Source organism: Anopheles coluzzii, chromosome 3, assembly GCF_943734685.1.
Source record: "Anopheles coluzzii chromosome 3, AcolN3, whole genome shotgun sequence".
In the NCBI taxonomy this organism is placed as follows: Eukaryota; Metazoa; Arthropoda; class Insecta; order Diptera; family Culicidae; genus Anopheles; species Anopheles coluzzii.
In genome coordinates this window covers 51,532,422-51,549,680 of record NC_064671.1, presented here as the reverse complement: position 1 = coordinate 51,549,680, position 17,259 = coordinate 51,532,422, and the positions used below count along the sequence as shown (strand labels likewise).

General features: G+C 47.3%; 2 protein-coding genes across 2 annotated transcripts; one reads left to right on the top strand and one right to left on the bottom strand.

The window, feature by feature from the left end:
* The first annotated feature begins 6,945 nt into the window (after positions 1 to 6,945).
* LOC125907308 (uncharacterized) lies at positions 6,946 to 7,923 on the top strand. The gene has a single exon (XM_049608915.1). The coding sequence runs from the start codon at positions 6,946 to 6,948 to the stop codon at positions 7,921 to 7,923; it is 978 nt and encodes a 325-aa protein (XP_049464872.1).
* A 4,065-nt stretch (positions 7,924 to 11,988) lies between these two features.
* On the bottom strand, positions 11,989 to 16,946 carry LOC120960715 (uncharacterized). The gene is made up of 2 exons (XM_049608914.1): positions 16,094 to 16,946; positions 11,989 to 11,996 (listed from the first exon to the last, which is right to left on the bottom strand). Exons 1-2 carry the CDS (start codon positions 16,944 to 16,946, stop codon positions 11,989 to 11,991), a joined length of 861 nt encoding a protein of 286 aa, XP_049464871.1.
* Positions 16,947 to 17,259: the final 313 nt, after the last annotated feature.

Genomic DNA, 17,259 nt, shown 5'->3' with positions numbered 1-17,259 from the left:
ACGGTGTCTTACGCTGATCAAGCGCTCTGGCAGGACTGCGGTTGGTCAAAAACGCTGCCGTCTCTATGGCAACTCCCCAAAATACTACGCTGATGCTGCTGTCCTCTAACATGCATCGAACTTTCTCGACGAGAGTTCTGTTCATGCGCTCGCTGACGCCGTTTTGTTCAGGAGTGTAGGGAACTGTCCACTCGATCTGGATTACTTTTCGCTCGCAAAAATTCCTAAATTCGCGACTGATGTATTCTCCTCCATTGTCACAACGCAGGCGAGAAATACATGAACCAAACTTTGCGTTTACCAGCGCTTCATACTAACGGAAGTTGTCAAATACTTCTTCTTTTGACCGCATCAGAAACACCATCGTAAATCGACTCCAGTCGTCGACAAAAGTAACAAAATACTTTTCGCCTTCTAGCGCATCCAGATTTTTTATATTTCTTTCTACCCATAAAACAGACTAAAATATGATATGATTCCCTATATATCTATACGGAGCAAACAATTGTTTTTGACTTTATTGTTTAAAAAAATACAAAAAAACTTCAGAGCAATAAACGAAGAAGACTCTTTTTTTACTCGTAAGCTGTTTTTTAAAATGAAATCATCGCTGATATCGGGAAATTAAAGCGCTTCAGAATACTTCCGACTATTACAACGACTCCGACGGCTCGAACTGGCTCCGTCGGCTTCGACGGCACCGACGGCCCCAACGTCTCTAACCGGTTCCGTTGGCTCCAACGACTACGTCGGCTCCGTCGGCTCCAACGACTACAAAGGCTCCGACCGGCTCCGGACGGCTCCGTCGGTTCCGTCGGCTCCGGACGGCTCCAACCGGCTTCGTCGGCTCCAACTGCTACGACGGCTCCGACCGACTCCAGCTGCAGACTAGCGGCTCCGACGGCTCCAACGGCTTCGACGGCTCCAGACGGCTCCGACGGCTCCGACGGCTCCAGCTGCCGACTAGCGGCTCCGACGGCTCCGGACGGCTCCGACAGATCCGGACGGCTCCGACGGCACCGGGCGGAATCGATGGTTTGAATTTTTCGGAATCGGAGCCGGAGTAGCAATGCTCGGAAACGATTCCGAACCGTGGGTGCGGATCCGGTTACCCATCACTACTGCCAGCGCGTTGGCATCGGACTCGATCAATCGTCTGATCGAGCCAAAAAAGGTTTTGTAAACGCCTCGAAGTTTTACATGGTGGCTCCAGAGAGGAGTTGTATTAACGCGCAAATACAACTCTTAGAGCGAATTCTCGCAAACGGTGTGCTGTCGCCAAAAGAACAGCAGTTCAGTTAAAGTGCAAGTGCAGTGTTAAAGTGCAAAAGCAGTTAACCGGCAGTGCTTTTATGAACAATAGTTTCCGGAAGCGTTTCAAGTGCAAGTGTTGTGACGCGTAACGGAAAAACGCTACGAAGCTCCACAGTCGTAGCGTGAGTGAAAGAAAGCCATCTGACGACACACGCAAATCGGAGACCACGAAGTCCCACGAAGGGTAAATCGTCAGATAACTATTACCTCGAAAATAGTTAAAAACGACTCCGAAGCAAACAGCTAGTGCAGATATTAGCTGATCTAAGCCGAATTACGATACAAATCGAGCATCGAACACCGCATCAAGAGATAGCAGAAAGACACAAGGTCCTACAAAAGTGCAATCCGCACGACTCGGCCAACCGAGAACACAAATTCATCGCTGCTTCATCAAGCATCGAAGATCATCGCAGATTCATTCGAAATAACTACGAGCCCGCTGCAAATTTCGCCTGGAGTAGGAAGCTCCTGTAACAACATCTGTACAAGGGAACGGAAATCATTTGATTCGTCCAAAATGTCGAAATATTTCGTTTCAAATCCATACGGCCGCTGCCGCCTGTGTACGGAACAGGATGGAGACGTGCGGCATATAATCGCCCTGCACTGATTGCGATAGACAATTCCATCTCGCTTGTGCAAAGCTGGATAAAAAACCTACGGATGTATGGTTCTGTATCCAATGCACTGAGATTAGGAAAGAAAAACTTAATCTTCATTCTATTCGTCAAGAAAGTGCTAGCACCTCGATTGACGAAAAGGGAGATTTGTTGGAAGTTGCCTTAGGCCAACTAGCTCTGAGTCAGGCAAATTCGAACAAACAAATGCAGGAACTGTTGCAGGTTGTAGCGAATCTAATGGCCCAAAAGGAATCGTCTCATACTGAGACAATTTTAAAACGCCAGTCTTTAATGCCATTACCTAAATTTGGAGGAAGTCCAAAGGAATGGGCATTTTTTAAGAAAACGTTCGACGATACGAGCGAAGAGGATAAATTCACCGATTTGGAAAATTTAACCCGTTTGAGACAATCCTTGAACGGCGCCGTATTGGATAATGTACGGCAACTGATAATGGAATCGAAAAATGTCAAGGAAATCATGAAAAGCTTAGAAACGGCCTATGGTAGACCATCTTTGGTTTACTCAGAATTATTGGCAGATTTGCACAAATTAAAAAAGGACTCGAAAACAATCGTGTCGGACATGGTAAAGGCACTAAACAATCTCGTGCTGGCAGCAAAGCTCATGAATATGCCTAGATATGTAGAGGACCATAGGTTAGTTATCGAGCTAACCGCGAAACTTCCTTACAACATCAAGATGGATCGCATGAAGTATTTAAATCAAGCAAAATCCGAGATGGACGTGCTGACTATAAATGACTTGACTGAATGGCTTAAGCCATATGCTATCGAGCAGGAAATGATGAACACGATGCACGCACAAGAGCATTCCGATAGAGGGAATCTTCACGTTCTCTGTAGGGGGGTGTTACAAGTAACGAGCGGCCTACTCCGCGATTTTTGATTTGGGGAGGGGAAGGAAGGGTACCGGAAGGCTATCGGTGGAAACCACTGAGTAACCTTGGTGAAAGGGTAGGGGGAAACCGAAGGCGACCAGCGGGCAAGCCACTTGATCAACCCAGGGGAAAGGGTAGGAAGGGAACCGAAGGCGACCAGCGGGCAAGCCACTTGATCAACCCAGGGGAAAGGGTAGGAAGGGAACCGAAGGCGACCAGCGGGCAAGCCACTTGATCAACCCAGGGGAAAGGGTCGGAAGGGAACCAAAAATAACAGCGCAGAACCGCAGAACACCGAAGAACGTGTGCAAGTGTCAACCTTTGGCTACCCGCTAAGGACCTTAGGCGTTTTGCACACTAGATGATGCGAGAATAGAGAAATTCAAAGAAAATCAAGCTTCTAATCGTTGCTGTGTGTTAATCTCTGAATTCAATTTATTTTACAAATGGTTGTGTACTAATCGTCGTCGTGCTGCTGTAGCGATGCGTAAACATTACGAGATTACAAGTTTACACAATTACAAATGGTGGGACGCATTACATACGTGGAACGTTTAGTGACAAACACGCATGGCGACGGACAGACAACGCCATCTGTAGGCGCGTAGCGAGAGAAAGTGTAACGCGGGTTGCATCCTCATTCGTCAACATGCTGCCACCTTAAAATTGCCAAATTTTAACTAGTCTTGCTTAGGCAACACGCAAATTCCCGTTACTGGTCTATTGACTTTAGTTCCCTTTCCTGTGTATAGAGAGACTACCCTAACGGTGCCGTCCTTTCCTGGATAAACCTCAACTACACGAGCTAATGGCCAGCGACTAGATGGAATGTTGTCTTCCTTAATGATAACTAATGTCCCGGGAGTAATACAATCATTTTTTGATTTAAACCATTTTGATCTAGTTTGCAACTGCTGCAAATATTCGCGATGCCACCTATCCCAAAATCGACGCGACAATTGTTGCACGTGTCCCCATTGGGTCAGCCGATTCGCTGGAAGCTGTGTCGTATCGATGTCCGGAATTTGAAGCAACGGTGCACCAACCAAGAAATGGCCCGGAGTGAGCGCCGATACATCGCTTGGGTCATCCGTCAGCGGCGTGATGGGGCGAGACCCCGGTACCAAAATCCATGCGACTTTTCGCTAACGGATTGATTAAATGGCGCCCGATTAGACGATCCGATAGAAGCACTTTTCAGGCTTAACGGATTGAGCGAGATACACCGTCGCGGCGACACGATACATCTTGCATACATGTGTACTACATTTTAAGAGCCCCCCTCGCTTTCTTTCGGATTGCAATGAGTTCAGACACACTTAAAACTTCGTTTAACATATTTCATATTCGTTTTTTATTTTTCACTTTCTTTTCTGAAGTACATTCTTTCATACACACATGCTCCCCCAGGTATTTTTCGAAGAAACTAAAAAAAAAACTAACGCACACAACTAGATCCGCGAGAGAGTGCGAATCGGCAAAGAAAAAAAAACATACACACACACACACACCTCCTCCTCCCCTTGGTGTTTTTCGCAAAGTGATCCCGTAGAACGTGAACGCAAAAACACACACACAAAGCACGCAGGCAAGCACACACACACCTCACTCCTCCCCCCCCCCCCCCACGTGTTTTCGCAAGGTGATTCCGTATGAGATCGCCAAACAGCAAAAGCACACATACACACACATACACAGCCATGCACGCATGCAAGCACACATACACAGCCACGCACGCATGCAAGCACACATACACACACACATACACACATACCTACCCCTCCCCCTCTCTTGGTGTTTTTCGCAAGGTGATCCCGTAGGATCTCGTTATGCGAAGCGGCAAAAACACATACAGCCACGCACGCAGGCATGCACACACATACACACACATAGACGCGCGCGCGCACGCACGCACGAACGCACGAGGGAGCGTAAAGGTTCTATACGTTGCCGGTCTCCCCCTCCCGTGTTCTCGTTCTCCGAGAAGGCTGATGTGTGCACGTTTGTGCGTGTACCTTTGCCGTTCTGTAAGCTGGAGGATTAGTTCAGCGCTGTTGAAGAAATGAAAGTTAAGAATAAGATTACTCACTCTTTTTTCGTATGCTTTGTGTGTTTTCATAACTTACCTTATTGCAAACAAAATCCGGAATGAATCACCTCGTTTCGAATATTCCGCATTCGATCACATCCTCGGCGATGCTCGACACCATCAGTGGATGAAAGCAGGAAAAGAAACAAATAAAAGCATCAGTCACCATCAACATCACTTTACTCTCACACTTTTACATCGGTCTATGAGTCTTACCTTTTCAATTTCACCAAAACAAACAGGGATGCCCAAGCGGCATCGCTGAGAGAGAATTGAGCTTTTCCCGTTGTTTCCCCCCCTGACATACCCACGAACGGTGTGTTTGTTTCTACGCGATGCGTTATTCTCTGTTGTTGTTGTTGCTTTTAACACTGTTACCACAAGAGCTTGAAGCAAGAAGCGTTTCACACCATCACCGTCTCACCCAGACTTTGGTGTTGTGATGCGTTTATTTGTACCCCCGCCCCTATGTTCTTCTTACCCGTACCGCGCACCCCATACATTCTGACTTAGAATTCAAAGCAAAGCGAAATGGTCTAACTGAATTTGGAAAAGATGAGTGATGGATGTTTCATAACGATTCAGATGACATATTTTAAAACAAAATTAACAGAAACTTGAACTAAAATTTAATGAAAAAATTAAAGGTTTCCGGCATCGGTATAATATGGTATAATATAAAAAATAATGATATTAACAAGTTATATGTAATATATATAAAATATATAAAATATATATATATATATATATATATATATATACACTTATATATACATTTATTCATATGGTAAATTATATTATAATATGTATAATATATTATATATAAGTTGTAATATATATATATATTTATTTATTTCTATTTTTATATTTATATATGTTTGTGTATTTACATATATATTTGTAGCGACCAGACCGCCATCTGGCGTGAGAATCGTGAGCGATCGTGACATCCAGGGACAAAGACACGGATCTCCGTGGAGCGCACTCACCAGGCACACGAATGTGTCAAAGTGACGTGCGCCGCGTGTCCAGCGCTACACTTCCTGCTGTCAGCGAGCACATTCTCTCTCTTGCGACCCAACCTCGAAAGCGAACAGACCTCTTCCTTCGCTCCGCGCTCGAAACTTCCCCAACGTGAAACCCTCTCGCACGAACGTGCGCAACCGTTCATAATATAGTGTAAAATAAAGTTCCGTATTACCTACTCACGAAACCCAACGCGTTCGCGACATAAAAAATTAGGGACCACTTTTGTGGCGCCCCTAAAACTGGTGACCCCGACGTGATCGCGTGCGCGAGTGAGTGAGTGGTAACCTGACGAACATCGTGTCCAGCCGGAAAAAACGTGTTTCCATTGTTTCACGGTCCGGTCCGACGACAACGTTCCCCCCCATCATCGAGGAGCGGCCGACCACGAAGGAGGCACCACGCAAGCGCAGCCAGCGAAAAAAACCCCCGTGCACAAACCCCGAACCCACCGGAAAAGTTTCCTCTCGGTGCTGAGCGATCGCCGAACATTTTGCTGACACACCCCGCGCCGTGTCGCACACCCGCCGAGCATTTTGGTACCCGTACGTGTTTGCGCACCCGCCGATCATAACCTCACACGTACCGCCGAGCGCGCTCCAGACCCACGCGGTTTTTGTGTGTGCACCGTGTGTGTGTGTGTGTGGGTGAATGTGCGCAGGCCGACACCGAGCGGATTGCGTCAGAATTTTGTTCGAGCTACGTTCGTCATATTTTTCGACCGTGCACCGAAGACGTCGTCAGCGCACGCAGCCATCGTTCTCTTCTCGCCGACACCACCGACCGAACGCCACCGAAGATCATCGCCCCTCGTTTCTCACACCGGCGTCATCGACGAACGCAGCCAACGAGCGACTAATCCTAACACGATCGACCGCGTGTGCGGATTTTTCGTCACCGAAGGATCGACCTAGCCAACATCAGCTGGACTTGCTTGCGCCCCCGCCACTAAGGTAAGATCCACCCTTTTTTAACTAACCTTAGTCGTAAGGATGTTGCACAGTCCGCCGGTCCGCGACGTATCGACTCCCGATGGCGTAACCCCGAGTGCCGATCCAGCCGCGAGTGGATCCAAATCGCCTCACGTACCAACACCGCCCGTTCCGAATACCCCGCGCGTACCAGGGCCGTCCGCCTGCGACGCCATGTTTATGCCGCCCGAATCGCAGATTGACACTTTGAATGCCATGCAGCTGAAACCACCGGAGATGGACACCACTGACATTCAAACCTTTTTCTTCGCATTGGAAAACTGGTTCGATGCGTGGAATATCACCACGAACCAACATATTCGCCGTTTTAACATTCTTAGAACACGTATACCGCTTCGTGTCCTTCCTGAGCTTCGCCCCCTGTTGGAGAACATTCGACAGTACGCTACGGACCGTTACGAGGTAGCAAAGCGTGCAATAATTGAGCACTTTGAAGAGTCGCAACGAAGCCGCTTGCATCGTCTGCTTGCCGAGATGAACCTCGGGGACCGAAAACCATCGCAGCTATTAGCGGAGATGCGCCGCGCCGCAAATGGAGCAATGACGGACTCTATGCTGGTAGATTTGTGGATCGGCCGTCTCCCGCCATACGTCCAGTCCGCCGTTATTGCCACTAACACGGATACCAACGATCGAGCTAAAGTAGCAGACTCTGTTATGGATTCGTTCGCGTTATACCACCGAACGGGCCCATACCAAACCATCCACGAAGTACGCAACGAGGACTTCGAACGTCTTTCTCGGCAAGTAACGGAATTAGGTCAGCGCTTGGACGCCGTACTGAGCAAGCTCAACGAACGAGAACGCGCGCGACCACGCTCACGTACCCGGCAACCTCAACCGAACCAGGATGCGGTAACACCCAGCGGACACTGCTATTACCACACGCAGTACGGGCAAGCAGCGCGGAACTGTCGTGCCCCCTGCTCCTTCAACAATCGGCGGCAGGGTAGTAACTCGGCCACTGTTTCCGATTGACGCTTAACCAGAGGCCAACCTCAACAGATACACGTACTTTCGACCCATAGCTATCGTCTCGTAATAACCGATCCAAAAACTAACATCAAATTCTTAATCGATACCGGTGCAGACGTTTCAGTAATCCCTCGACAACACAGTTCCGTCCCGAGTAAACCCTCCACCATGAAGCTGTTCGCCGCTAATTCTACACCAATCCAGGTTTACGGAGAGTCGCTCTATACTCTCGATTTGGGACTTCGCCGATCTTTCCTTTGGAACTTCATCATCGCAGACGTGGGGACAGCGATTATTGGAGCCGATTTTCTCCAACATTTCCATCTGCTCGTGGACTTGCGCAAAAAATGTCTTGTCGACGCCTTAACGAACGTACGTTCTACCGGAGTGCCGAGCCAAAACCCGTCGGAACCAACCGTAAAAGTATGTGATTCCACCTCACCGATCGCCACTCTCCTAAAGGAATTTCCCGGGTTAACTGCACTATCCACTCCTGGCACCTTACTGCAGTCCGAAGTGACACACCGAATCGAAACGACGGGGCAACCAACATTCGCAAGACCTCGCCGATTACCACCCGAAAAGTACGCAGCTGCCCGCAAAGAGTTCGAATCACTCGTCCAGCTCGGAGTGTGCCGCCCCTCGAATAGCAGCTGGGCCAGCCCGCTACATATGACAAAAAAGGCCGACGGCACCTGGCGCCCTTGTGGTGATTACCGCGCCCTAAATGCAAAAACCGTACCCGACCGTTATCCACTACCGTTTTTACAGGACTTCACGATGCATTTGCAAGACAAGATCATATTTTCCAAGGTCGATTTGCACCAAGCATACCACCAGATACCAATTCATCCGGATGATATAGCGAAGACAGCCATCACGACACCCTTTGGACTTTACGAGTTCACTACCATGCCTTTCGGATTGAGGAACGCAGCGCAAACATTCCAACGCCTTATCCATGATGTCCTACGAGGACTCGAGTTTGTTTTCCCGTATATCGACGATATGATCGTAGCATCAACGTCCGAGGCAGAACACCACGAACACTTACGCCAACTTTTCGAACGATTGGAGAAGCACCAACTAGCCATCAATCCAGCCAAGTGCGAGTTCTACCGAAACGAGATTTCCTTTCTGGGCCATCTGGTCAACGCTTCTGGTATTCGTCCTCTCCCCGATCGAGTCCAAGCCATCAGCGAGCTGCCACAGCCAACGACGATTATGGAGTTGAAGAAGTTCCTCGCCATGATAAACTACTACCGACGTTTTCTGCCGCACGCCCTGGAAACGCAAGGTATACTTCTCGAGATGACTCCAGGTAACAAAAAGAAGGACAGAACGCCATTAACCTGGTCGCTAGAAGCTTCCGAAGCATTCGCCCAATGCAAAGAGCAACTGAAACGTGCAACGTTATTGGCACATCCCGTGAAGAACGCCGAACTTTCTCTATGGACCGACGCTTCAGATTTCGCAGCCGGAGCCGTACTTCACCAACGCACCAACGAAGACCTGCAACCACTAGGCTTCTTCTCGAAACGTCTCGAAAAGGCACAGCAAAAGTACTCGGCCTATGACCGAGAACTTACCGCCATCTATCTCGCCATACGACACTTCCGATACCAGCTAGAGGGTCGGGAATTCTGTATTTATACAGACCACAAGCCTCTAACCTTCGCCTTCCGACAAACGCACGACAATGCCTCACCTCGACGAGCCCGGCAGTTAGACTTCATTGGCCAGTTTTCCACCGACATCCGTCACATCGCCGGAAAAGACAACGTTACAGCCGATCTGCTCTCCCGCATAGAGACAGTGCACGCGACACCGACCATCGATTATGAGCGATTAGCAGAAGAACAAGAGCGCGACCCTGAACTTTCCGACATTCTCAGTGGGAAAATTCAGACGGACTTGTTCCTGCAGAAGACACCAATACCGGGAAGCCCCAAGTCACTCTACGCCGACTGCCCTGGAGGTATCATCAGACCGTACATCACCCGATCGTTTCGAACACAACTTCTCCACGCCGTACATGATCTCAGTCATCCCGGAGCCCGCGCCACAGCTAGACTAATAACAGAGCGTTTCGTGTGGCTCAATGCAAGGAAGGAATCCCAGGACTTCGCTCGGAACTGCTTAGCCTGCCAGCGCGCTAAGGTAGGAAGGCACGTCAAAAGCCCCTTGATACCATACCCTGCAACAACAGCGAGGTTCAGTCATATCAACGTAGACATCATTGGACCATTTCCCATCAGTAACGGTAACCGATACTGCCTTACGATAATCGACCGATTTACTCGCTGGCCAGAAGCAATACCGATCTCGGATATCACCGCATCTACCGTCGTATCAGCACTACTATTCCACTGGATCGCCCGATTCGGAGTTCCGGCGCACGTAACAACGGACCAAGGGAGAAAATTCGGATCCTCCTTGTTCAAAGAGTTGACGAAAGCCCTAGGAACGAAACACATCCGTACGACAGCCTATCACCCGCAGGCAAATGGAATAATCGAGAGGTGGCACCGCACTCTTAAAGCAGCAATCACCTGCAAAGACACCGCAAGATGGAGCGAACACCTACCGCTAATACTGCTTGGGCTACGAACCACGTTCAAAAATGACATCAACGCCTCGCCAGCCGAACTTGTGTATGGAACGACGTTGACCATCCCGGCAGAATTCTTCATCGCGAAACCGCAAAATGCCCTCGCCGACCAATCCGACTTCGCCAAAACGTTAGAGGAGACGATGAGCAGCATTCGACCACAGAGCACCGCTTGGCATACCAACCGCACACCGTTCGTGCATTCCGATCTGAACAAGTGTACTCACGTGTTCATACGCGACGACACCGTCCGACCTGCACTAACTACACCTTACCACGGTCCATATAAGGTTCTTACACGCAATCCTAAGTCTTTTCAGATACTCCTACGTGGACAGCCAACGCTGGTTTCGATCGACCGCTTAAAACCAGCGTATGGCGCAGAAGAGGAAGCCACCCCGGCCCCGCAGTGCTCGTGGGAAGGGCTAACGACAAACCTGCTGCCGCCAACAACCGACCACTCGGAAACTCTGCCGTTACCGGACGTCCAGGCAAATTCGGACCGCAGAGACGCCACCGCAGCCTCCAAACCGACGTCGCGCGAACAACCAGTGCGTAATCAGACGACACCCGCACCACCATCGCACCCGACGACATCGAGACAAACCGACCGAGCCGCCGTCGACGCCCCACCACCCTCCATCCTACGCCGCAACGACCAGACGGTATCGACCGGCGTCACCAGGTCTCAGCGGAAGGTCATCATACCTCTACGTTACCGGTGACACCGCTCTAGGAGGGGAGTACTGTAGCGACCAGACCGCCATCTGGCGTGAGAATCGTGAGCGATCGTGACATCCAGGGACAAAGACACGGATCTCCGTGGAGCGCACTCACCAGGCACACGAATGTGTCAAAGTGACGTGCGCCGCGTGTCCAGCGCTACACTTCCTGCTGTCAGCGAGCACATTCTCTCTCTTGCGACCCAACCTCGAAAGCGAACAGACCTCTTCCTTCGCTCCGCGCTCGAAACTTCCCCAACGTGAAACCCTCTCGCACGAACGTGCGCAACCGTTCATAATATAGTGTAAAATAAAGTTCCGTATTACCTACTCACGAAACCCAACGCGTTCGCGACATAAAAAATTAGGGACCACTTTTGTGGCGCCCCTAAATATTTATATATGTTTTTTTAAACAAACTTACATGTTTCTATTAAAAAAAAACCTTATCTTGAAGAATTGAAAAAGGAACAGAGTAAATTGTCTGTTTTACTTAATAACATTCATATTGGGATCACACAAAAAAATATCAAATAATTACACATATGCATGAACATGCTTACTAGTTAGGTTATCGTTGTACATAAATGTAATAAAATACATTTTAATCATTATTAAGTTTATAATTATCTTTCTGATTATTTAAAAAAAAAACACTGATGTTTGTTTTAATTTAAACCGCTTTGAAAATAGCAATATATATGATACAATTAGAACTCGCTAATTGCGTTTATATCATATGTCTACAAAAAAAAAAGATAGATTTTGTTTATTAGAAAGACATTTTGTAACACGACTAATGTCTGCGTATTTTGTCATGTTTGTTATTTTATACAATGTGGATAAACTGACTTTTTCTCATATTTATGTGAACAACTCGGATTTTTTGTATTCAATTGCAAAAGCAGACTTGCAATTGGCGAGGTTTGAATGTATTTGACTTCGTCACATGGCAGCTCGCATATCTGTCAAGTCAGCAACGTAAACAAACACGGACAACCGCCCGTAAAGATTGTGTGCAGAATAATCGTAAAATTTTATGTGAAAACTCGGGAAAAGGTAAGTGTTCTGTGCATATTTCAGTAAATAAACTATCTTTTAATGTTTGAATACATTATTCCACAGGAAAAACATCAATTCATCCCGAAATTTGGCAACATTCGTCCGAGTATGATCGAGCAGCTGTGTGTGTGTATGCCGACGAAATACGACGCCGGTAAGATGAAATGTTTTACTTTTTCACTTTTAGTTTACTTTTTCACTTTACTTTTTCATGAAATCACAATGAATTGTAAAAATAATGTAGATTTCATGATCTTGATCTTTGTTACAGTTTCTACAACAATCACTAAAGCCGGCTGTGATCGTGATCGGCACATTCTCAACTGGACCAACACACCGGTCGTTGTGTATCTTCAAGCAAACCAACGTTGCCATACACCACAAAATAGCATGGAAAGGAAAGTATTATAAAGTAATGTCATATTTGAAAGCATTCTAATCTTTCATTGTTATTTTTCCACTGCAAACAGGACATTGGATCACCGCATCGACAAGTGGTTTTTATGTGCAAGTGTTGTTAAGAAGTGTGTTGTACGGTGTATTATGTGTTTTACTTTATTTGTATCGCTTTGCAAGTGGTACAATTAGTGCGTTTAATCGTTGTGCTACTGCTAACGAAAAACAGACCCGAGCATTAGAAGCGGCAACAATACATGTGCCTGACGCAGAGACAACAACGCCGTCGGCATCCGTTGATACCATCCAAAGTGATGGTTGAAATCGTATTTAAACGTGTAAAACCATGTATTGGGGCATGTAAGTATTGAATAATAGCTAAATAAAATACATTTTATCGTTGTACTGGACAATGTGCATCGAAATTTAAAAAAAAGTGTGTGTGTTTTTGTTTACATCCGAATACAGAACCCACAGCGTTATACTGTGGTTCGAGCACTCGCTAAGTAACGCTTGAGCTTTGAGCTTTCATTGAGCTTACATAGAATGTTACACGCTACCTGCTCATAACACTGCTATCGAGCAGTGTTATGAGCAGGTAGCGAGCAGTAACGCTTCCATACAAAAATCGCGAAACGTAACGCTCCAATGCTATTTGGGATGGAACCAAATCCAGAACACCAAAATCACACACGATTTCTGGAGCAAACCGACACATCCTCCCCCTCCAATTGTTTGCCACAGACTGACGTGTGTGTGAGCAGCAATGTTCTTGAAGCGGTCAGCAACGGTAAAGCACACACAAGAAGAAGCGAGACGGCTATACGAGTAGCGAATTACGCCGCCGCACACACAGCGCGCGTCATAATTTTATGTACGAAAATCTTGAAATTTAAGTTATTCATGACAAATTGTATCGACATTTTCATACTCTGACGAACTTTTACGAAAGATATGTAAAAACTTAATGTAGTGCAATTAAATTCAGTGCAATATCATTAGCAGAACATAAAATTTTGATATTTGTTTGTAAAGTCAGATCCTAGGAGCTACTACTTTTTTGAACAATAAGTGTAGAAACACAAATTTTGTCTGAGTCCAGAACAGCAACAGGGAAGATGTCGTACGCTGAGTGTGGAGATGTGTGTGTATGTGGTGAACGTTGCCGCGACAAGCGTACTGAAGGATACAACGCGTGTAGGAGGGGGTAAAATCGCTTGGCTCATTGAAAATACAGGCAAAGTTGGCGCGAAGAAAACGCAACACTGCGGATTGTATGGAAAATGTTGCGCGTTCAATCCGATTGCCATGCGATTGTCCTGGGGGGAGTTCAGGCAGCATTCGATGTTCGCCAATAGCGTCGCCATGTCTTCGAACGACAGCGAGGAGCTGCCCAACACACGCAGAAGATGATGCTTCGTAGACCGCACGGCTGCTTCCCACAACCCACCAAAATGGGGAGCTCGAGGGGGGATGAACTTCCAGGTGATGCCCTTCTCCAGGGTCCACGATTGCACGGCTGTCTGGTAATCATCGGAACGAAACAGTTTATATAAACTGTTGAGCTGGTTGCTGGCTCCCTTGAAGTTTGTGCCATTATCCGAATGAAGCTAGGCTGGAAGCCCGCGTCGAGCCACGAAACGTCTAAGCGCAGCGATGAAGGCATCTGTGGTGAGATCTGAGACCAATTCAATGTGAACGGCTCGAGTGACGAAACAAACAAAAATACAAACATATGCTTTGGTTGCTACAGCTCGTTTGTGTGGACCTTTAACAAAAACAGGTCCACAATAGTCAATACCACTCACGGAAAACGGTCGAGCTGCTACTACTTTTCCGACTGGAAGATCACCCATCAGTAGTTCGGTTGAAACTGGACGTGCTCGAAAATATTTAAAACATTGATGATACATTTTCCGAGCCACGTTTCGACCACCGACTACCCAATAACGTTGATGACTGTAGCTCAACATCAACTGGGGACCGGCATGTTCCAACAACAGATGATAGTATTTCATCAACAGGGTTGCCAACGGGTGGTTTCCGGGAATGATTAGCGGGTGTTTGGCCTCAGTTTGCAGGGACGAATTTTCCAAACGCCCGCCAACGCGGATGATTTCATTGACTCCTAACTGCGGGTGCAGCCTCTTTAGTTTTGAAGATGCTGAAACTGGCTCCTTTCATTGAAGGGATTTCAATTCTTCCTGAAAGCAATCGCGTTGAGCAAGACGACACAGAGCTTCTTCCGCTTGCTTCAGGTCGGCTGTCGTCAAACCCTTGCGGTCATAATTGCGTCGATGAGAACAGCGATTAAGGAATTGCACGCAATAGCTCATTATTCGCCGTAGTTTTGAGAATGAGGAATAGAGTGAAAATATAACGTGTGGTTCAGGTGCTGTTACTGTGCAAGCGATAGCGGATGATCTCTTCTCAATTGCGGTGGTTTGATTCCCGGAAGTTACTGCTGATTTGGGCCATTCATTTTCTGGCGAACATATCCATGCTGGACCCTGCCACCATAATGAATTGTTCAACAATTCGCGTGTCAAACAGGCTCGAGATGCCAAATCTGCCGGGTTGTCTATCCCTGGTATGTGACGCCATGTGCACCCGTCGGTCAACTGCTGGATTTGTGACACACGGTTTGCCACAAATGGTTTCCAACAGCTGGGTGGAGACTGAAGCCAATGTATTACCGTTGTTGAGTCTGACCAAAATACGACCGGACCGCTGATGTCTATCGCCTTCTTTATGCGTTCGTAAAGTTGTGCTGCTAGGTGTGCCCCACACAATTCCAACCTAGCTATGGAATGCTTACTATTGAGTGGAGCAACCTTTGTCTTCGATGTGAGAAGTTGCATTGTTGCTCTATCATTCGACAATTCGCTTCGAACATAGCAACATGCAGCGTAGCCCTTCTCAGGTGCATCACAAAAGAAATGAAGCTGTGCTTCTGCAGGGAATGTTCCATACACCACTCGTGGAACTTTTACCTCTCTAAGGTGAATTAGTTGAGAATGAAACTCAACCCAATCTCTTTGCAGCTGAGCTGGTAGCTCATCGTCCCATCCAACTGGCTGCTGTTTGTCGGTTTGAAGACTCCATATTAGTTGCATGAATTGCTTGGCTAAGGCCTTTATGGGATCTACAATTCCCAATGGATCGTAGATGCGAGCAATGGAGGACAATATGCTCCGCTTTGTTATCCTTTCTGGCATTGGATGATCTGCCACCTTGAAAGATAACACATCTGATGACGGATCCCAAACGAGTCCGAGTGTTGCTAAGACTCCTTTGCCGTCAATCTCTTTATTTTGGCTTGACGCTAAATCTTGTAAGTCGACGCCTATAAGAGAGGTCGGCTGGTTGGATGCCCATTTACGTAACGAAAATCCTCCTTTAGCGTAGAGGAGGTTCATCTGAAACTGCAGCTCTCGTGCCTCTTCTATTGATTTGTCACCAGAGACAAAATCGTCTACGTAAAAATCGTGTTCTCGTGATGCTGCTATGGGAAACTCTTCTTTGTGGTCTTCCCTTGTCTGCTGCAGAGTTCGTACCGCCAGGAATGGTGCCGCCTCAGTACCATACGTGACTGTATTTAGCTCGATTTCTTCTATCGGATCTGACGGTGATAATCGCCACAAAATACGCTGCAACTTGCGATCGTCAGGGTGTATCCATACCTGGCGATACATTTTAGCGACATCTGCTGTCAAAGCCACTTGATGGGTTCTAAATCGCAGCAAGATCGACGCACCGTCCTGTTGCAATGTTGGACCCACCATCATAGTATCATTCAGTGACACTCCTGTCGACGTTTTACTGGAAGCGTCGAACACTACTCGACATTTCGTGGTTGTACTATCTGCCTTAAACACGGGGTGATGAGGCAAGTAGTAACACTCCGATGTCGTTTGATCTGAGACCACCTTGCTCATGTGCCCCAGATGTAAATACTCATCCATGAACTCAGTATACGCCTTTCGCGTGTCGGGTTCTCGTTCTAACCGACGCTCGATGGCTAAAAACCGCCGTAATGCGATCATTCGCGATTCACCCATCCGCCCAATCATGTCTGGTTTGCGTGGAAGCTTCACAATGTATTTACCACTCTCATCCCTAGTCGTCGTTTCCGTGTAAAACCTTTCACATGCAGCTTCTTCAACACTCCAGCTAGGTTTCTCGCTTAAGTCTTCGATGGTGAAGAAACGTTTCATGAGTGTCTCAAGAGACATCGTAGCTGTAGCACACATTGTCGGTGGCGATGCTATTTGAGCGGGTGCGTTGCCACTAATCACCCATCCAAACTTTGTCTCTTGAAGTATAGGACGGTTTATACCGAGGGACAGTTTTCGATCCAACAGAAACTCATAAAAATATTCCGCTCCTAAAATTATATCGATGGGCCCAGGACGATGAAAGGTAGGATCAGCTAGCGTATATTCTACTGTTATATTGAACTCGCTTAAGTCGAGCTGATAAGCTGGCAAGTCTGATACCGGTTTGGAATTCACAAGTAACTCAATGGCGAAAGTTTCTGTGCTATAA

Excerpts from the sequence above, each read along its gene's own strand:
- LOC120960715 (XM_049608914.1), bottom strand. The coding sequence starts at position 16,946 with ATGTCTCTTGAGACACTCATGAAACGTTTCTTCACCATCGAAGACTTA.
- LOC125907308 (XM_049608915.1), top strand. The coding sequence starts at position 6,946 with ATGTTGCACAGTCCGCCGGTCCGCGACGTATCGACTCCCGATGGCGTA.